The 23,136-nt window shown below is 36.0% G+C and overlaps 1 protein-coding gene across 1 annotated transcript in view; it reads right to left on the bottom strand.

The window, feature by feature from the left end:
* LOC109103806 (GRB2-associated binding protein 2) overlaps nt 1-22,040 on the bottom strand; it is a 69,752-nt gene extending 47,712 nt beyond the window's left edge. Inside the window, 1 exon segment of the mRNA XM_042770951.1 lies at nt 21,420-22,040. Within this exon segment, the coding sequence (XP_042626885.1) occupies nt 21,420-21,491 (72 nt within the window). The 5' untranslated portion in view covers nt 21,492-22,040.
* Nucleotides 22,041-23,136: the final 1,096 nt, after the last annotated feature.

Raw genomic sequence — 23,136 nt, forward strand, 5'->3', positions numbered from 1 at the left:
ACACGCCTCCAGTCTAACAATGAATGCTTTTTGAAGTGGAAAGCTGCATGTTTAAAAAAACAAATTCATCATTATATCATTTTAACTGTTGCTTCTGGCTAAATTACGAGTCCTCTATCCGTAATATTGCTTTTTTCCATTAAAAAAACTCGCCTGAATCAGGGGAGAAATATGCACAGATCAAGGACTGTGTATTTGTGAAAACCGTCCAAAATTGTTCTAAACAAGTATTTTGATGTGAAAGGGCAACAGAAGATGGACTTTTACAATGGAGGGAGTATTATTATGAATTATGGACCAGATTATTGTGATTTTTTTTAATGAGCTGTTTGGACTCTCATTCTGACGGCACCCATTCACTGCAGAGGATTCATTGGTGAGCAAGTGATGCTAAATTTCTCCAAATCTGTTCTGATGAAGAAACAAACTCATCTAAATCTGGAAATGCCTGGGGGTGAGTAACTTTTCAGCAAATTTTAATTTTGGTGTGAGCTATTCCTTTTGTTAATAGCATTTTAATATTAATGACATTATGTCTTATGATCAGAAAAATACAAAGTTCACCAGCTTGTATGGACAGTTCTTATTAAACTTTTAAGGGTGATTTTTAATTAAAAAAAAAAGCTTTTTCAATACTTGGAAAAAAGCAGCCAGGACATTCCTCAAATTTTCTCCATTAGTGCTTCCTGAAAAAAAAAAAGTCATGAGTTTGGAACGAATTGGAATGAGGGTCAGTAAATGACGCCACAACAGAAACAATCTTTCCTGTAACAGAGTTGTTTACTGTATCAGTATAACATGTTTCACTTTCAGTTTAATCAATCATTGGTATGGATTGGCTAAAATAAATTTTAGGCGGATTTTCTGGAAATACCTCGGCTCGGTTAATCTTTCTTTGCTCTAAATAATAGCAGTTTAACTGGACTTGGCAGATTGCTGATGGCCTTTTGTTGTTGTTCCAACACATCCGTAGTAGATCCTTGTTTGTGGTTTTTGGTGTGGCAGCTTTAGTGCTATGAGAAGCTCCACCCTCAAAAGCATCTCTGGCCACACCCATTCAGAGCAGAGCACAATGTACCGTCAACAAAAAAGGACATGACGTAACATTCACCTGATAAGGCCGCTCCTTACCGTTAAAAACGAATTCTGTAAACTATACATCCCAGTTTTATTCCATCTAGCTGATTGGTTTGTTTTACGAGTGATTGAGTGAGAGTGCAAACGAAGAAGACGAGAGATGTGGAGAGGGAGAAAGATGCAATCACTTTTAGTGCATTTCACCCACTTGTCATTTGAATTTATGGCACTCTCGTGGCTGTAACATGACTGAATGAGATTCGGAACAAAGCCCAGACCAGTTGAAGGAGGTCTCCATGAACTTTTGAATGGGGTTATTTTAATAATTTCAGCTATTTTTTTTTTTTTTTTGTGGACTAAATGTAAACATCTTTTTTGTAAAATATCTCACTCAGGACAGTACTAAATAAAAAAATCTGGCAACCTGCTTGTGCGTCAAGTCTGAAGAGGAGTGGCCGGGTGAAAAAATTCCCTCTCCAATATTTAGAATTCGGACTGCAATACCTAGTTCAACCACTAGTTGTCAATCCTACATGCAGCACCTTTAAATGCATGTTTGTAGTGTTTCTTGAACTTTCCTATGATGCAAAGGATGAAAATATTTCTGGAACCAAGGCTACTGAAAAAGTGGACAGTCATTGTTGTGCTCTATAGCACAGGAGGAATGAGCTATATGATAAAGAATGATGATACAAAACATATGTTGATCAATGGGAAATATAATGGCATACATCCAAAGGCTGATTATTGATTGGTGCTCCCCAAGGTCTCGTGCTCGCTCTGTCAGACTCAGCACACATACCATCTTAATGAGCCTAAATGGAAACACGGCAAATCTAATCATGCACTGATCTGCAGCTCATCATAAACTGAGCCATCTATGTGGAATACATTCTAAAATCAATTCTTAGTCATCTAGTTGCTTGTTAAAACAAGCTAAATCTATTTCAGATCTATGTAAAGGAAACATCGAAGGAAAAGGGAAAATCCGAATTGTTTTGAAGGAGTCACCTTCTAAAATTAGATGCAAAATACCCTTATGTTTATTCTCTGGCCAAAGGCCTTTGTCTTTTCTGAGACGATGACTCATGCAAACTCTTTTTATAGAGACGCTAAACAATACTGCAGAAGAAACAAACAAACAAGACAAACTCGGGTCATCTACAGAGGAACTCAGCAAAGTTCACACAGGCAATGGGAAACAAATCGTGGCGGATCAAAAGTGTAGTGAGGGTAATGAAAATATCATTTTTTATTAAATATGGGTTCATATGTAACAAGGTTTGTGCTAACAACAAAGTGTTTTGTGAGGTAAACAATTGTTGTTACTACTAATAGATTAATCTATCTGTATTCAAATTTAAAGAGCAGGTCAGATGGTATTTTAAAGTGTCCCAATATTGTATTGGAGTCCCCTACATCAGGTTTAAATGCATCTAAGGGTCAGAAAACATTGTAACTTTTCAGAATATACATTTAATATTAGAGTCATTTGACCATGATTAGAAATGATTCGTTTCAAGCAAGTTCGGAGCAAGCGCCATCCCTTTCCTCAAGCCTACTCTGCTCTGATTGGGTCAGCTGGCCAAACCTGTTGTGATTGGCACAGAGATTGAGTCCTTGAGCCAGTTAGCCAGCGCTAACATTGCACAAAGCCCCCTTACATAAAAACCATAATATACTCAATCCGTTCTTATAATGAACAAAAATACAAAAACACTTATGCACGCGAATCGTGCCCACAGCTAAAGTTTAGCTGCTAAACTGTGAACACTAGGTGGATACTCGTTAGCCGAGTGCTAACGTGACTAACCTGATTAAACAATACAGTTTGTAAACAAAAATATGTCGATACTCGTTATGTTTGAAGAACGACAGAGCAAAAGACGCTTGGTCTTAACTTTTAATCATAACGCAGAACAGTTGTTATCACCTAGGAGCACCAGCCGAAATCACTCATCTCTCCCGCATTAACCCCTGTAACTTGCCAGTGCAGCACAATAAAACAGCAGTTTCACAATTATTATAACGTCTGTGTGCTACACTACATTCTTTATTATTAAACAAAGTAATTAGAACAACGTCAGTCTAAAATAATCGACATATTCTTAGGTTCACTGAGAATTTTTAGAACTACTTCAGTAAGACAGTAATATCGTGCTTTCTACCTGGAAACCCTAAGCCTGCACTAGGTAAACACATCACATATTGGCACAAAAAAATTATATTTTGAGCACTCAATTGAAAATGTACACCTAACGTATCAATCGTACAACGTACAGGTCATGGTTCAGAGAGCTTGTTAGTCCAAATTAAGAAGATTAGAAGCCAACGAAGATAAAAGCCCAGATTAGAGAAGCAGCTTCTTGATAAAATGACAAGCACACAACAAAAGGCTCGAATTGTATTTCCTGTGGTATCCTTGAACGACCAGCGTCTTCTCAACCTGATGTAAACGCGCACTAATAGCAAAAGTGTTTGTGGGCAGATCAGACTCTGTCTTCGTATTGCGCAGGCAGGCGGGGATTATGCAAAAGGGTTACCCGAATGACGTGACTACCAGGCAAAAGAGTCTAAATATAACGACTGGTTTACGGCGATTCCATAACCGACTCTCGTCTTTGAGAGAGGACAATATCTTTCTATTTATCATGCACTTTTTGATTAACAACTTTGCAGATTGTTTTCATTTAAGGATAGCTACGTTATAAACTATTAAAAAAAAAATTAAAATTCATAACCCCAAAAATCCCTCAAACATAACAAAATATGAATATGTATAACTGCAGGGCTCCCTGCAATATTTCATTAAAATAATTGAAAAATTGCAATTTGGTTTCCCTAAAATCCTGCAGCTCTAATTATGATTCTTTTTTAAATGTATTTTTAGACACTTTTTTTTTTTTTTTTACTTTTGTACAATTAACAAAGGCCACCATAAGGAAAACAGTCATCAACATCATTTAATCTTTTAAGGGGAAACAATCAACCTGAAGTGTCCCACCTGTAGTACCTGCTCCAAACACACACAGACACACACACACACACACACACACACACACACACACACACTAACAGCTGAGCAAACACATGACTGTTGAGCTGCATCGCTCATTTAGACTCTGCTTTTATAAAGGTCAGGCCTCAGTAGCACACAGGGCGGTTGGGGTCTTTGTTTTAAAGCAGACAGTGGCAGTTTGGTCAGGCAAACTTTAAGTAGGTCACACTCAAATATTGCATCTCTTTCTGTCTCACTGCCATCTCTGTATACTCTGTTGTGAATCAGTTATGAAACTGAATAACTTTAAATGATGAAGTCCACCCATAATTCCATAAAATGTTCATCTGACATGCTGCTGTCCAGCAAGCGAATCTCTGTGACCACAGAGGCAATGGTTAATCGATAACAGGGTCACATGACAAACACACATTCCAGGAATGAGAGACAGAAAAAGCAAGAAAGATGTGTTAAAGAACATTCTATACAGATCGGGAAGACACAGAAGAATGCATGAATCATAAAAAAAAACGAATTGTAATACATTATCAAAAAAAAGGATTGGAATTGGCTTTCAGTTAACAATAACAACTGGTTTATTCAAAATCATACTTTCTCAAACTAAAAAGCACTACCAGTAAAAAAACAATACTAGGCAAGAGCAAACAAATACACAAGTTTTCCATGTAAATGATATAAATAGCAGCACAAGACTGCAAGAGTTTCACCATCATCATTACCGCATCAACCAAGCAGTGAAGAACCAGATCAAAAATAGGTTCACTCTCGTCTGGATTCTTACTTCTAGGGAAAGGGGGAGTTAAAAAAAAAGTTTTGACAGAAAAGCAAAAGGTTCTTGTGTCAGTAAGACAAACACTGTACTCCCACATAATATTTCTTGAAGAAAGAGGAAGCATGCACTTTATGTCTGTCTACATTATGCAAAGCTGTTAAAAGCATTTTTAAAATATCAGCCAGAGCAACTCAAGGCCAGTGATAATGTATCCTCAGAAGTGTGAACAGTACAGTTAAGTGTGAATTAACAGAAGCCTACTAGACTGTATTGATGCATTGTATAATGTCACACTGGACAACCACAAACAGTAAGCTTAATGTAACAAGCTATTATTGCTTTTTTGCGAAAACGTATTTTCAATACCGTTTAGTTTTAAATAATTTCCAAGCAAAATAAAGGAATAATATCATCTCTACATTACCAAGACCTCTATGCGCTCAACTCTTTATTCCAATTGAGTTTGATATTAGCATGTTACTAAGCTAACAACGTGACACTCTAATAAAACAAATATTAAGTAAAAACTACAATTTAATAACACTAAGTGATTCTTTTCAAATTTAAAAGGCATTTTATAATTTATAATCAGCATTTCTCTTGCCTCGCCCACCATCTTGGATTTAGTTTTTACATTAAAGTGCCCAAATTATGGGTTATGAAAGGTTCATATTTTGGTTTTGGGAGCCCCCAAAATTACATAAAAAAAAATATATATATATATTATACCCAAAAAAAAAAAAAAAAAAAAAAAAAAAAAATATATATATATATATATATATATATATATATATATATACCCACATTCTTTGCCTTATAATATGCATGTATTTTTATCTTACTTGCTCAACGACTCCCAACGATTCACTCAACAATTAATTTTTCCAAACCCCTCCTTTGCGTGACGCTAAACTGCAGTGATTGGTCCGCATCATGCCTGTAATGTCTGATTAGCGTTTGTGAGCGCAGTGCTGCTTTGTGTACAGCGTTACCGGGGAAACCACTATTTTTACTGCTCCAAAAGCAGCACATAGTAGCAAAAAAATGTATTTGCATTTTCATTCAGACCACTGCGTAAAGACCAACAAGTGGGCGAGGAATATGCTAATGTTTCATGTTGATTCATTTTAAAAATGACTCGTTTCAATGATTCAGAGTCGACTCTTTCTTTTGACAGACGACAACTTTATACACGGTGCACTTTCAGATTTAAAACTTTGCAGGATGTTTTCGTTCACTTAGAGCTGTTACACACTGCATGAAAGGTCATTTTCAAAAATCCATAATGGGGCACTTTAAATTGCTTTTAGGAGGCCGCATGCAGTCTTAAATTTTCCTTTCTTTCCATTGTGTAGTTAGTTTTTTCCTCATCTTTTTTCTGGCCTTTTTATTTACTTATTTGTTTATTTTGGCATACGAGGAACAAGCATTGATTTGTGGTTAAAATCTGTTGTACTGGACTTCCCCCTTCTCACTTGTTTTAATTGACATGTCTGGTAGATGTTTTGCATGCACATCACAGACATTTACTCTACACACACACACACACACACACACACACACACACACACACACACACACACACACACACAGCTGGATGTGACTGATTGAGGATAGTTCCTGCATGCTGAGCAGGTGTCATGTCTCTGTGTTTACATAAGTGACATCAGTTATGACACTGGAAAGTTGTTCAAATAAACCTGACGATGTCTTGGCGTGTGACTGTACGGCCTAAAGATGGCTCAACATTTAGATATTTTTGGTGTGCATATGCGGTTTCACACCATTTTTCAATGTTTTTAGGTCCTCCAAAGTAAACAGCACACCTAAAGAATTTCCTTCCTTTAAAAAGGGGTTGTACTAAGCACTTAAAACACCCGAATTTAGATTTTAGAAAATTACGGTCTGGAACACCTGGAAAATGTTTTATTTTGTTGAAAAATGCTTAGAAGTCATGATGCACAGAAAATATTCTGCCTAGAATGAATTTTGTATTTTTTTTTTAACACTTGTACACTCAACATGAATAAGCTACAAGAGGTAAACAAGTCAGCTTGGTCAACAATATTGATTTCTCAAATTTAATTGTTTTTAGTTTTGATGAACCATTCATCTCTTCCTTCTTACTAATGGAAGTACAACAAGTTACAGTTACTTGTTGCTACTAGTTACAGAACAAAGTAAACATGAATGAACACCAGACTTACTGAAATGTTTCATGTCTCATGTAATCACAAAATCAGTGTTTCAACTGTGGAAAGTCATCAGTAAAACAGCTTGTAAACAAAATGGCATGCAGTGACTACACCAAAGCTCTTATTCAATGAAATGGAATGTTCATGGAAGAAAGACAAAAAACTAAAATGTCAAAATACAGATAAAACCACTACTTATAAAACTCCTAGCTCCCTGGCTCCTGAAGGCAATGCTTGAGTCCCATTGAGATCCACTGCAATTCACATGAAAACTCTCTACTTCCCCAATAGTCAAAATAGAGATGTTTAACATTCAGCAGCTGTTACATTTCATGCACAGATAAAACCCGCTAACCACACACACTCACTAGTACGCTCGAGAATGAACCTAGGAAGCTTATAAGGATATCAACAACATATAGCAAATGCAAATACCATCATGCAGTTCAGAACTTTAATGTTGGTTCAAGGCTGGCGAACCAAACAAGTTCATGCCAAAAGAAGTGAATCTCTCCAACAGAAAACACTTGCCTCAAATGCCTCGTTTGCAGTCCTGCCATTATTTTCTTGACTTGGCTACGTCATGATGTTACACATTTGCATTGCCCTCAGCGAACAGCTGGCTAAGTGATTTCATTGTATTGAGGAGACACAGTTGTTTTTCACTGCGAGCACAAAAAAACAACACAAAACCACAATAACAACACATATAGTTACAATAGATATAATACTCTTTACAGTAAGCCTCAGGAGCTAAAACACAATTATGGAACTGGGTGTTATATTTCTGAGACACTAAGTGGCTAACCAACCACAACAGACTGGGACTGCTGACCAATCCATGTAGACATTTCAGAAACTCAGGCTTTAAAGAAACAGGCACTAAAGCAGAGTGTTTCAGGCAGAAGGTGCTGCATCAGTGTACACTATATGTTTTGAACTTTAAATCATGTAAATGTATTCAAGCAGGCTCCAAAAATGTGCATATGTGCAAAACTATATAAGCATAATGGGGGCTCTTTAAGATTGGTCTCCATTGGAATAAAGGGGTCTGACATGAGCTCAAAAGGTAGCATTCACCCAACCAATACTCATCCATCAGACTACAAGATGGTGAAGCGTGATTCACTGCCCCAGAGAATGTGTTCCCACTTCCCTAGAGTCCAGTGTAGGCACGCTTTACATCACTCCAAATAATGCTTTGGATTACACATGGTAATGTGAGCCCTGCTGAAAAAAAAAAAAAAAAAAAAACTCTTAAACTAGACTCAGCTGGTTTGCTATTCTTAGGTGGTCTCCCATACTGGCCTAGCTGGTCTTTGGCTGGTCAGTCTAACCTGATTATGAAGTGTCCCACACTCCTCTTAAACTAGCAAAACAGACCAACCTGAACAGGATGGGAGACCAGCTAAAACCACAAAACTAACTTACATGAAATGTATGGTAAACAGATCTTTGCTGTCTTGGACTGAGGACAGTTGATTTAACACACTCCAGCACACGGCGGTCGTGTGGCTGAGCTGTTGCTCCTAGACATTTCCATTTCACAATAACAGAACTTGCGGTTGACCACGGAAGGTCTCGCAGAGCAGAAATTTGACAAACTGATTTGTTGGAAAGGTGGCATTTTATGAGAACAGCACGTTGGGTGTCATTGCTTTGGTTCACCACGTTCTAGTCTGAATGCTTGTCTAAGGAGTTTGCAGTAGCTGTAAGCTTGATTTCATGCACCTGTTAAAAATGGAAGCAGAAATAGCCAAAAACAATAACTGAAAGCAGGATGTTTACATAATGTCATGAATTACTGGGAATTGTACCATGCAAAATGATGCACAAACAAATTAGCTTTGGTGAATTTGGTTTATTGTTCTTTATTTTCATGCACTGGAATAAAATTATTCTGGCACTTCCGTTCTACTGCATCATGACTTTTGGGGATGAGCAAACCAAATGAAGAATGATTGCATTTAGTTACTGGAAGAGTATTTCATAGCACTTGCAAAGAGGGAAGGACGGAAGTGCAGATGGAAAAAGGGCACGAGAAATGGAGCAAAAAACTGACAGAGGACCAATTTAGCTGATTAGAGTCTTATTCTGCTTGATGAGCCAAGCTGCAACTACAACCTACTGCATTCATCTGGCCAACAGTCTCCTCAACAAGGTGCAGAGCGCCAGCAAACCTATTAAACATTGAGCCCTGATTGAGCAAAAGACACATGCGTCACCTCTGAATGAAGCCATTGGGTGCTGATAGCTAGATCCAATCAAACGCATTTAGTTGACACCCACTCGTATCTGAAAAAGAAGTTTAAAATCTAAAGCCGGGGTTGAATGCTTGCCCTGATCCATTCATAATGCCATGCATGAGAACGTTGAGTGACAGCAAAGCATTCGGGCTCATCAGAACTCTTTGTGTCACTTCCTCTGCTCTCTGCCATCTGTGCTGTTTTTGTGTTTGAAAGCTGAACTAGAATCAGCAGGGTTCATTTCAGTTGGGTTTGACTCAAAGCATGACAGAGTTATAATAGGGTCAAGATGAGCATACAACATAAGCCGTCTGAAGTCTCTCTGGTTTATCAGGTTGACTTCATCAGAGGCAGATTCTATCGCACGTTAATGTACCCTGATGATAAAGTCAAAAAACTGTAAAAAACTGAGACAGTGGGCCACATCCTCCATCACATAAACAAGCCAGGCTGACCTGTAAATGCTGGTTTAAACCGCATGTAGCGCAATAGATGTTGCAACTCTGATTTGCGCTGAAAGTTCAAGAAAAATGCTTACAAATATGCAAAACTCATGGATGGCAAAATCACGGTTATGTTCCAAACACATGGCCCACACTCATAATTTAGATTTTTGAATTGAGCCTGTAAATAACCAGCCAGAATACCCTAGCAACTATCTAGCAATGTCCTAGCAACCACCCAGAGCACTGTAGAATCATGGAATTAAGGGCTTTAGAAAATGTAAAAATCTAGTTTAAGGTTTGGGTTAGTATGTGTGTTTTGTTTTGATAAATGGTATGTCATGTTTTATTTTAATAATACTTTTATTCAGCAGGGAAGCATTACATTGATCAAAAGTGACAGTAAAGACATTTCAAATGTTACAAGAGTTCAATATCAAATTTCTGTTCATCATAGAATCTGTTTCCACAGCAGTACAGCTGTTTTAAACATTGATACAAGTAAGAAATGTTTCTTAAGCAGCAAATCAGCATAATAGAATGATTTCTAAAGGACCGTGTGACACTCATGACTGCTGAAAAATCAGCTTTGCATCACAGGAATAAATTACGTTATAAATATGTTTAAATAGAAAACCGATATTTTAAATTGCTATATTACTGTTTTTACTGATATTTTAAACAAATACAGTAAATATAGCCTCGATAAGCATATGAGACTTTTTTGAGAAAAATATGAGAACAAAAAATCTTATCAACCCCAAACTTTTGAACATTAGTGCCTATTAAAAAAAATAAAACCTGGTCTTATTTTTTTTTTTTTTTTTTTTTTAACATTTCACAAAATAGTCTTCGAAAAGCTGACAAACAACAGCATATCTGTAGTATAAGGAAGTAAAATAGTATAAATAGAACACTTCTTCATATCAGTCCGTTTTTACTTCTTGTTTTCAGATTTTACATTTTCTCCCCATTTTCATAAATATCATAGTTTAGAGCTACATTTTGTGGCATTAACTGACGTAAATTAAGCTTTATGTACTGCATGTTTAGTGCAAGCAAAATACATTATGCAGTGGTTTAACAGCATCAACCATTCGAAGAACTTCACACCCCATTCTGACTTGATTCTTGGTGCAGATATGCACATTGGAAATTCAGGTTGCTCACAGACAACAAGAATGATTAACCAGTCCATCAGGAGTGTGTGAACTGATCCACACAGGGAGAAATGCAACAGGCCGCCTCTGCATTTCAATGCAGGGTGATAATGATTTAACAGAATCGGTGGAACGTATCACACAGGGCTCTGTTTTTACAGCGATGAGTTTACAACGTCTAATTAGAAGCACAGGTCCTTAAGAACCGCAAGACATTTCTGCCTATCGCACCTCCGCTGGTGTCCCACATTTTTTTTTTTTTTTTTTTTTTTGAAAAACATGTTTATCTTGATCATTAAGAATCAAACCACTGTTACAAGAAACACTTTCAAACCCAAGTCCTCCCTAGTGCTAACAAGCTTTTTGAAGCTTTCATCACGCTGAAGTCATTTGCATTGAGGGGTAATAGTTCACACAGGCCTGTGATGAGCAGCTTCAGGAAGACAGGGCTTTGTCCTGGAACCATGTCTGAAGTAGACGTGGAGCAAAGCCAATGCAGTCCGTCTCCCATCATTTTAATGAGTGCCATGTGACCCCTGTCATCTGCCGCACACAGAAGCTCATCCAATCACACACGTCATCCTCAATATAATGACATCACCTGTACGGGTGCCCTCAAGTGTCAGAACAGACAAATGTTTTAATGATCAGTTTCTCACCATCTCTTAGTGTAATCGACTAATATAGATCCATAAAGCAAAGCCCTGGAGCACTGGAGCATTAGGACACAGTGAACATTGGGAATTTGTGTCCATTTGTATAAACCAATTTTTCTGGGAAGTGATGGGGAGATTATCAGGGTCATTTCAGAAATCAATATGGTATCATCATTTTGCATCCCAAAAGCTTTGTATTCTATGAAGGGCTGGACAATATACTGCAGATTAAATAACATAATTATTGATATCATAAATTTAAAATAAATAAATACTTCTGTGCATTAAATTTTTAAAAAAAAATAAAATAAGGGTATGGTGAATTATGAAAATGCATGACTATACAAAAATGAGGCGTTTTCCAAAGCATCTTAATCATAAATAATGAAACACATAAGCAAATGTCCAACCTAAAATGTATGAAGGTCCTAATGCAGTAAATTAGAAATAATATCAGCATAATTTACCCAACAATATCTGCAAAACAATTCAAAGACTTTGTCACAGCCGTTATTCCATTTATGTTTTAGCATTCATGGGACAAACATGGTATAAATGTGTATTTTTTTTTAAATTAATTTATTTCTTATTTGTTCTAGCTGTAGGACAATAAAAGTACATCTTACTGGTCTACATAATTAGGCAGCATACTTTGCAAATTTGGAAGACTACAGACACATGCCTTAGACTTAAATTAATGTCACCCAGTTTTAAATTAGCTTTTAAAACAGGCAGCAAGACACAATAGAGGTTTTGAGACAGTGATAAGAGACCTTATTTTGACTTGCGTTAAACTTCTTCAAGCTTATGTGTACACACACACACAATGTGTGTCAATCAAAAAGTATATATATATATATGTAATTAACAAACCACATACCATCTAATACTCAATAAAAAGTATATATATATATATATGTATGTATTTATGTATGTACAGACCTTCTTTTATGTAATCCTCCTGTAAATTCCTGGCCAGGTATATATGTACAGTACAGAACAAAAGTTTGGAAACATTACTATTTTTAATGTTTTTGAAAGAAGTTTCTTCTGCTCATCAAGCCTGCATTTATTTGATCAAAAATACAGAAAAAAATGTAATATTGTGAAATATTATTACAACTTAAAATAATAGTTTTCTATTTGAATATACTTAAAAAAAAATAATTTATTTCTGTGATGCAAAGCTGAATTTTTAGGATCATTATCACAATGATTTCTAAATCATTCTAATATGATGATTCATTATCAAAGTTGAAACAGTTCTGCTGCTTAATATTTTTTCAGAACATGTGATACTTTTTTAGGATACTTTGATGAATAAAAAGTAAAAAAAAAAAAAAAAAAAAAAAAAGAAGCTATGTTTTTAAAATATAAATATTTTGTAATAAACAATATACACTACTGGTCAGTAATTTGGGGGTCAGTAATTTTTTTTCTTTTCTTTTTTTAAAATAAAATCAATACTTTTATTCAGCAAGGATGTGTTGAAATTGATAAAAAGTGATAGTAAAGAAAATATATTATTAGAATATATATTATTAGATTTTTTTTTTTTTTTGGAATAAATGCAGTTCTTTTTAACCTTTTATTCATCAAATATATTAGACAGCAGAACTGTTTCCAACACTCATAATAAATCAGAATATTAGAATGATTTCTAAATGATCATGTGATAGACTGGATGTTACATGTGACACTGAAGGCTGGAGTAATGATGCTGAAAACTTCAGCTTTGCATCACAGGAATAAATTATTATTATTTTTTTTAAAGTATATTCAAATAGAAAACTATTATTTTAAGTTGTAATAATATTTCACAATATTACTGTTTTTTTTTCTGTATTTTTGATCAAATAAATGCATGCTTGATGAGCAGAAGAAACCTCTTTCAAAAACATTAAAAATAGTAATGTTTCCAAACTTTTGGTACTGTATACATGTATATATATGTTGTGTGTGTGTGTTGTGTGTGTGTGTTTTGGGCATAACAATATAATATAAGGCATATCAAACTTTTATATATATGTGTGTCAGTGTGTTGATGTGTGTGTGTGTGTGTGTGTGTGTGTGTCCCACTGTGTGTGCCATCCAGAGGGTCTGGAACAAGCTACTGCTGCTGTTTTATGCGCTTTCAGGATCAAAACAAACATTAACACCTTGACAATAAAAACTAATAAAAGGCACTCAAACTTTTTTGAGTCACATGATCATTATCAGTGGATTTTGATGATTAGATTCGTTTTAGGTTAGATTGATTTCCTTTGACTTAGTGCTCAAAAAAACACCAGACTTTAAAAAAAAAAGTCACAAGAAACCCCAAACACATCCCACTCATTTCCCCTCCTCATGAAACCCCAGGCTGAACATTTCCTGTAGGTGCCATCCAGAGGAAGTCTGGAACAAGCTACTGCTGCTGTTGAGCTTTCAGCTTACAACACAAACAGGTAGCTCCACAGGACATGCTGAAGGCCAGGCTATTTACTATATAAAGATCCTCCATCTATACTGTAATTTCCTGGCTAAAGAAAGTTCAGAAAAAGTGTCAACTAAAAGGCTCATATAAAGGAAGCCATAACCCACCGTGGATAAATTATGTAATTTATATCTCATACTAAGCAGGAAACAATCATCACACTGTCGTTTTCTGTTGATGAACAATATGATATTGCAGTAAGTAGATATGGATGAGGTAACGGGTTGTGATATAAGTTACACAGCAGAGGTTAATAATCCAGTTTTACATTGGCTATAACTTTAACCTTCATGTTGACCCTGATCTTCTTTTAATATTGATAACAACAATCAATCAGTTAAAAAACAAGAAAAAAATAAGAAAAAAACAACAAGTAAAAAAGATCAATAAAACAAAAAGACTATAACACAAACAATTTTAAAAATACAATTCATAAAATGACAGTCCGAACACTTTTGCGACGCAATGGTTTAAAGTTTCAAAAAAGGCTCCGTTGTGTTCTTTGCTCGCTTTCTCGATGTAATTTTGTTTGTTTGGATAACCGTGGACACACTTAAATCATTACATTAATAGGCCACGTAGCTTACAATGTTTTTGTTATTAAACTGAGATCACACTAAATACAATTTCCGTCGTATTAAAAACATTTCATAAAATTTTTCAAAAGCATCTGTTTATTGTCACAAATCGCACCCTGCTAATAACCTATACTAATAACGTAAATTGTTTAATCTCACATTGCACGTTTCTGGAGACGCTGTTTCCTGTATACTTCCTACGCCGTGATAAACAGTCAAACAAACATTTTTACACAAAAAAAAAAAACAAAAATAAAAAAAAAACACTATTACAATATGGGGTTGTGTGTGATTTTAATTCAATTCTGGGTTGCAAATAAAATGCTAATATAACACACACACACATACATACATACATACTGTACATACATATATATATATATATATATATATATATATATATATAATATATATATATATATATATATGAGAAGAGGAGAGAGATTACATTTATTTTTCCATTATTTGTTCATTTGTTGCTGTTTTAATTTTGCTTTAAGTGTTACTTTGTTTTATAGGAATGCTGCTGATGGATGCACAGTTTTACTAAGTTTACACAGAATGCCCCCCCCCCCCTTTGCTGATGGATGCTGCCCAGCACTTTTTATCTTTGTTGTTAGTTATTAATATTATGTTGTTTATTATGAACAGTTTCTCAGAATTAAAGATGTGTTAAATTATAATTAAAGAGAGTCCTTTGTCAGAGCCTTTTTATTCTTAATTTTGACATTAATTTTCATTTTTACACTAGACACATTGCAATCGGTTCAAATATCGGTTATCGTGTCTCCTTTACAGACTGGTAACACTAACATCCATTTCAAGTGTCAAAACAAAACCCACATACTATTCCAATTATCTAATACAATGTTTACAGACTGGTCCCATTCTCTTCCATTGTAAGTGTTTCACTGCAACCCAGATTTTATTTTATTTATTTTAAGAAAAAAGAGGCACATGTGGAAATACATTTTTTTTTTTTTTTTGTGGTGAACAACATTATGCCTTAAGTGCTGTCTATTAAGCTGAGTTGTACTGAACCCGAGGTGATGGGTTTCTTCAAATCTCAGGAAGCATCATTAGTCGTGACTATTGCTGAACTCTCAGGCATTAAATAGTAATCTACACAGACTCATTAACTCAGCCTGAATGGACACATTTCACTGAGCATCTCCCAGCACTCAAAGGACACCCAGCTGTCTGCAATTTCGGAATTGAGAGCAAATCCAATGTGTGTCAGAAGATGTGAAACAAGGAGAATATCTGTTTGAGCGTTGGTTTGCCAGTCAAAGCAGGAACTGGGAGGTGTTTAGAGCTAACCTCGGAGGGCAAGGACTTCCCAGCGCCCCTCTGCAAAACAACAGCATGGTCGGCAGCTGACACACTGACTCTGAGTCTGTCTGTGCGCCTGCTCTGGAAACACACTGATCCCCACCCAACACATGAAGTACACTTTCCAGATGACAACACAGTGTAGGGAGGACACGTGGAGTAGGGAGAGAACACTCTGCAGTCACCTTCCCCCGATATGATCATGCAGGAATGTAGTGGATTATGCAAACAGACATGTGGGTGGTACCAACTACTTCTCTAGCTGCCTGAAAGCTCATGTTACACAAGCACAGTTGAGATATTCTCACCTCTTTCTGCTCAGGCACTTTTAATGCCAATTTCCGACCTTCAGTTTTATTGCAGTCAGTAGTGACACAGCCTTTGGCACAGCTTCACAGATGTGACATACAAGTAGGACAATCATACAGTGGTTATTTGCACCAAATAGCATGTTTTCTTAGCGATGGATGCTATTAACACTAAGTGAAAATAGCAGCATTTTTTTGTGATATGTGTAAATAGCGATAGTGACTATTTACACTAAGTGCAAATAGCAATTAGATACTATTTACACTAAGTGAAAATAGCATGTTTTCTTAGCGATGGATGCTATTAACACTAAGTGAAAATAGCAGCATTTTTTTGTGATATGCTATTTACACTAAGTGCAAATAGCTATAGATTCTATATTTACACTATGTTAAAACAGGAGGATTTTCTGCTATTTATACTACTTATTGCAAATAGTGGAAATTATCAATAACTCAGTATTGTTGTACATTATAAAACAGTATGCAATAATAACTTACTGAGTGTAAATTTTAATTCAAATTATTAAATGGATGCCACCTTATTGGGAGGGGGCAATTTTTTTTTTATAACTTATCCGTTTTAATTATTTTAAGCCTTAAAGTTCTGCATAATTAGGGCATGGTCACTTGAGTGACAGGTGGATTGCCGCTGCTGTCACCACTGTCTTTGCCCATTTTCGATTATCCGGGAGTGACGCGCGTTGACGCGCTGCCAAGATGGCGACGGCCGGCTCCGTCCACTTTAAGCTTCAAAAATGCTCTTCAGAAACCTACGGGTGATGTCACGGACACTACGTCCATGTTTTTATACAGTCTATGATTTTACCATCTGCGCCACTAGAGCTGACGACTGTCATCTGTCTTTTGTAATGTTGACCAGCCAAATCACACTTGGTGGGCAGAGTTAGTGTAATTAGCCTCTGCCAACAATGTAGGCTATTTGCATTTGGTGTAAATAGACACTCCGATATTTAAAATATTTAATTAAAAAAATAATGACTACATCCTGACACATTGCAGTAATACAGAAAATGTGCTTAATTGTCTTGGAAATAATTTCCCAATGCAAACAACCTAAATGGCCCTAAAATGTGTTTAATTTTTCTTTTGCATTTTTTCTTGTTCTATTTTTCAAAAAAAAAAAAAAAAAAAAATAATATATATATACACTATACAGTTTGTTTGTTTTGTTTTTTCCATGAGAATCTGTTTTCTTCTGCATTACCATCATGAATTAGGAGGCTATTTAGGACCATAAAATACAGAATGTTCCATCTGATAAAACAAGTGGGGGCCTGAGACTGATATTGCTGCAGAAGTGTGTTCATTTACTCATTTGCTTTCATGCTTTCTCTAATGCATCAGATATATTTAAACAGAAATATCTTTATCTTAGTCATACTTTTAATGCAAATACACACTTCTATAAAGAATGACATAAATAAATGAAGAAAAACAGGAAAATATCATAAAAAAACATTAAGGCAAACATAGACTACTCTCCCAGAAAGGTCATAAAAAGCATCAGCAAACTTACTACGTCAGTTTTCAACTGTTGCTACTAGTCTGTAACTGCCCAGAGTGTTTGGCATGACTATTTGCATACTATTTACATGAGAGGATTGACGTTAAGGAGATACCTTCTAAAGCGTGTATTTACCTGTTCTACTTTAAGGACACCTGAACTGAAAGCAAAATTTTTTATTATTTTTTTTACTCTGAAACATTAATTATTACTTAAATATTTATTTGAGAAACTAAATAAATAAGTTTGAATGAAAAAAGTCAAAGAACACTTTATATGAATAGAACAAGGAAGTACTAATCCATCCATAATACATTCACTAAAGTCTCACAATCACTACTGAGAATGCATTAGTCAAATTGCCCTTGTAACGTATTTGCCTTAGCATTCACTCTCAGACTTCAAAGGAACCCAAAACACTTACAGGTCAACGACAAACTAAATGTGAGTTGAACTCTTCACTAATCCAAAAACATGTGAAAAGACCAATCAATCCCTAACCAGCCCAAACTGTCCAGTTCCTTTTCTCCCAAAAAAACACCTTACAAGAGGAACGCTGAAATCCACAGCTGCTTAAAATATCTCTCTAAATTAGGATGTCAGTAATGTCAGATGACAGCAATTCAGTTCCCTTAATGGCTGTCATTGTCCAGCGCCAGCCTGTTTAATTGGAAGGAATTTTTTAGATGGGACAATTAGTCCCTTTGGCACAGGCTTTCCCCTGTCCAGCTGATTTGATAATTTGTGCTGAATGTCCATAACTGGCCTGTGGATTTTTTTGATCCAAGACTTCAAGATCACGACGTACAGCTTGTGGACTAAAGGAATAGTTTGGCCAAAAGTGAAAATTGTGTCATTATTCACTAACCGTCATGCTGTACCAAACTAGTTTGCTGTTATTTTTCCATTGAATACAAAACCATAAAATATTTTTTAAACTAATATGCAAGTCTTGATATGCAACAACAGCTCCAAACTGAAAAAAAAAAACACCAATTAAGCACCATAAAACATTCCATATAGCAACACACAGGTTTAAAATGATACAAGTGTGAAAAAATAATAGCAGAATTTTCATTTTTGCAACCCAGGCTCATTGCAAATACGTGCCTGTGGTGACATTTGTGCAAAATGATATGCAAAATGACAACATTTACAAGGTGAAATATCCAGTGAGTGACACTAAAAGTGCGTTCAGTTTTATTTAAAACAGATTAACGTAAACATGGCAACATTTTAGAACACTGGTTGTTGTTACTATCAAGTCAGTTTGGAAATAAACTATGTGCGCTACAAGCCACTATATGCTAAATGATATGCTCCATCACGTTTAAACATAAAAACGTACCACCTACAATAAATTGACGGTTTAACAAAAGCAAACGTCAGATAAAAAACATTTGCTTAAGCAACCATGCCATTTTAGCTTGCTTCTGCAAGTCTTTGAGTCCTTTTATCATGTCTTGTGTTTCACAGGACTCATACCAAGTGCAGTGCCATACCAGGTGCGCCACTGAGCAAGTTTACTATGTTAGAAAAGCAATGCATATGGAGCTGGTTATGTGATGCAAACGCCAAAATGCATTAGTTTACAAATCATGCACTAAGTGTTTTTAGATCATAATCATTTCATTTAGGTACTGCGGTGAAATGCATGGATACAACAGGAACATTTTTGGAGTTTCACAAAAATGTAGCCGGCATGCTTTTCCAATGTTGCATTTTTGAGCGAACTACTCCTTTAACTCAGTTTTTTGATTCAAGGAGTATTGACCTTCACTTATAAGGTAAACATGTGTCTGCTTTTCCTCTTCCCAGCCCCAGCTGCCCGCTTATTTTGACATGAGCAGTTTCTGTGCAGTTCCACATAAGACTGGGCTGCTTTATGTTGAAGACAATAAGGAAATGACCTAGCATGTGTGCATCTGAGGACATACAGATACAGGCTCTCCCGATGAAACCGAGAAAGAAGGAGAGCGCAGGAGAGTGAGATGACATCATGGCAAAATTAAATAGGAGGATGGAGAAGTCCTGTAATGCAACACTGTAGATAAACATGAGACAGCTGTATTTATGAGATGTAGGACCGAATGCCTTCCCAGCTTTTGTGCAGAATGCATTATCTGCTTTGACAAACCTTAAAGCAACAGTCTCCAATGTTCAGCCACCAAAGAAGGATGTGACATGTCTAACGGTAGTCTCCAGTTTACAATAATGCAGCAACTGGCTACAAGCAAGCTGATATCAGATGAAAGAGTGACAGACTGGACAGTAAACAATTTGTGCACTTTTAATAGGAACAGTTGCATAGACAGCTGTCCAAAACAGAATTAGGAAGCAGACAGTGTCTCTGTGGTGTCTTCAAACCCCATTGTGCACAGCTTCTTTAGTTCAGCTAAATCCAGATTATAATACAAATAATAAAATCATAAATCAGTTATCATATGACATCATCATTGTGTGCTCTTATGACAGTACATGTACTAGTCAAAGGTTTTTTCTGTTTTACATGAGATTTATCGCAAAACAGACAGTACCTGCTAAGGCAAGGACAACGAGAAAGATATAGATAAATATACTCAGGCCGATTAATGAAATGAACTTTGAAAAATATTGAAATATTGTGTAAAATAAGTACTTGTTTGATTTCAGCAATGTTGTGCATCGCTGTAATCATTTAAAGTAAGTTTTTGTTTATGATTTAATTCGCCCTAGAGTGTTTTTGGGCTATACTGACACCTACTGGTCTGGATGCATGAGGTTTTGTCTGTTTACTAAGCTCCCCAGTTTCATGCCATACTTCTGTTTTATAGCTTTTGGTTTTATGGTAAACAACTAATTTTATGCTTATGCTACGAAAAAGAATACTATTGATATAAAAGCCTTGGTTTTTTTGAAGACTGATCAGTTTCTCAGAAATGCTGTTAATTTATTTGTGTTGAACATGTGCCATTAGCAAAAATATACAAACTGTACCTTTACTTTGTGTAATGTATAAATCAGCATTATATATGCAGCCCTGCTGTGTAGACATTGACATATTGATCTGCATTAAAAACAATATCAGTCAGATGCACCTCATTTCATTTTAGTGTACATCTCAATTGCTATCATTAGGTTTATGTACAGGCTCATCTTTATGTATACTATTTATAAAAATACAGCAGTAACCAGACACCCTGCTCACTAAATATCCTATTATCTGCTGAGAAAAAAAAAAAAAAAAAAACAGCTTAGACCAGTCTAAGTTGTTTTGCTGGCCTTAGCTGGTTTCCCAGCCTAATCAGGCTGGTCTGTTGTCTGGTTTTAGAGGGGTTTTGGGCACCTGCTATCTGGCTGACCAGCTAAACACATGCGAGCATTGCCAACTATGACCAGCAAAGCATCTTAGGGTGTTTAAAGTTGTTTTTATTTTTATTTTTTATTTTTCCCCAACAAAACTGTCATTGAAACCACAGTGAAGCGCATCTTGTTGACTTATAAACTAATATTCACCTGCATTTTAATTTTCTTTCAAGAAGGATGAATAGATTCCTATCAAATAGTTAGTTAATAAAGTTATTCACAGCTTTCAGCATCACTGTATATAAAGCACAATATTTTAACACAGAAGAACATGAAACACTTACATATCTCCGCAGCTTTTTCTCGGGTGGCGACTTTCTCAACCATCCCTGACAGATGATTTCCCCTCCGCTCATTTTATAAAAAGAAAAACACAATCACAACAGTAAAATCACTCTGAAGTCCTCAGATGATGCGGGTCCATCTATGTTGAACGCGTGTAGGGCTGCGGTGTGGACGCTGTGATGATGGGACGCGTCCACTGAGCTCAGCAGGACTCGCTGTAAACACTACGCGCAGGAGAGACGCTTGGCGCGAGATGAGGGGAAGAAACGCTCGAGTTGTACGCAGATGTAGGAAGTGCTGTTGGTTGTCTGCTGTTTGTTTTCCCACTCACTCACACACACACCACGCCCACTGAACTGAAGGGACGGGACTCTCTCACTGTAGGGATGAACGAAGACAATGAACCACAAGCGTGGAGTTCACTGCGCCGACACCGACTCACACATAGACTATAGTTAGTTTATCTGCTAGATTGCACACTTATTGGCCTATTTTAAGTCTTAATAAACGTTGTAAGCATTTCTCAGATAATAACATTTACTTTAAGGGATAATGTTATAAAATGAGCCCCAGCAGAGAGCACCGAGTGTTTTCCCAGAACAGAATCAGCCGTAACGTTGCTGAGCGTATTATAAGTTTGAGAAACACGCCACCTAGTGGACGAATTTATGTAATGCAAGATCAGCTATACACGCACTGGGACCCAATAACTGGGTTAAAAAAGGGTTTGTATTGTTTATTTTATGCTTATATTTTTATTGCTTACTTTTATTTCATTCGTTCATACCTATATTTATGTATATTTTCCTCTGTGTTTTATTCTTTAATAACTGCACTGTCCATGGAGCGGACCTGACTCACATTTCACTGATAGGCTAAGTTCTATAGGCATAGCTATGTTATAAAAACAAAAATGTATATTTTTTATTTAAAATAATTTTGATGACATTTCTTGCCACATGTGTAGTGGCAGTAAGACGAGAGAGAGCGCTCTCATAAAATGATCGCATAATTTAGTGGAACATTGTAGTAACATCATCCTCTGTAAATGAATGAGGTGTGAGCATTTGAGAATGTATCATTATCTTTCTAAATGTGCGCTCTTTGGGGCTAAAGGCTTAATGGAGCTGTTTAAAGTAGCCGCATGTGATAACAAACTAATAGGTGCAGACGCGATTCAATACGTGTGTCCTTCTTCTATGTGAAATATTCAAAAATTACCAGTTTTTGTTGTTTGATTGTGGCCTCGAAGTTCATAGTTCTAAGCTGTTAGCCCTGGCTGGCCCGTTTACATCTTGCATGCGCAGTGGAAATGTGGCTAATAATTTCTGAATTCTGACTGACATATAACGAACAAATCAAACAAACGTAGTCCGTCCGTGTGCACGACTAATTAAGAACTAAACCATTCATTAATGATTACTAAATCAGCAACTAATAAAAAGTCTACCGGATACACACACACACACACACACACACACACACACACACACACACGCACACACATACAGTATATATGCTTTTTACATTTTTAAAAAAAAAAAAAATAATACTTTTATTCAGTATTCAGAAAAGATGTGTTCAAATTGATAAAGTGATAAGATTTCTATTTTGATATATATATAAATAAACACAAATATATAAAACACTGATAATAAATCAGCATATATATATATATATATATATATATATATATATACTAAGCAGCACAACTGT

The sequence above is a fragment of the Cyprinus carpio genome, chromosome A15, assembly GCF_018340385.1.
Source record: "Cyprinus carpio isolate SPL01 chromosome A15, ASM1834038v1, whole genome shotgun sequence".
NCBI lineage: Eukaryota > Metazoa > Chordata > Actinopteri > Cypriniformes > Cyprinidae > Cyprinus > Cyprinus carpio.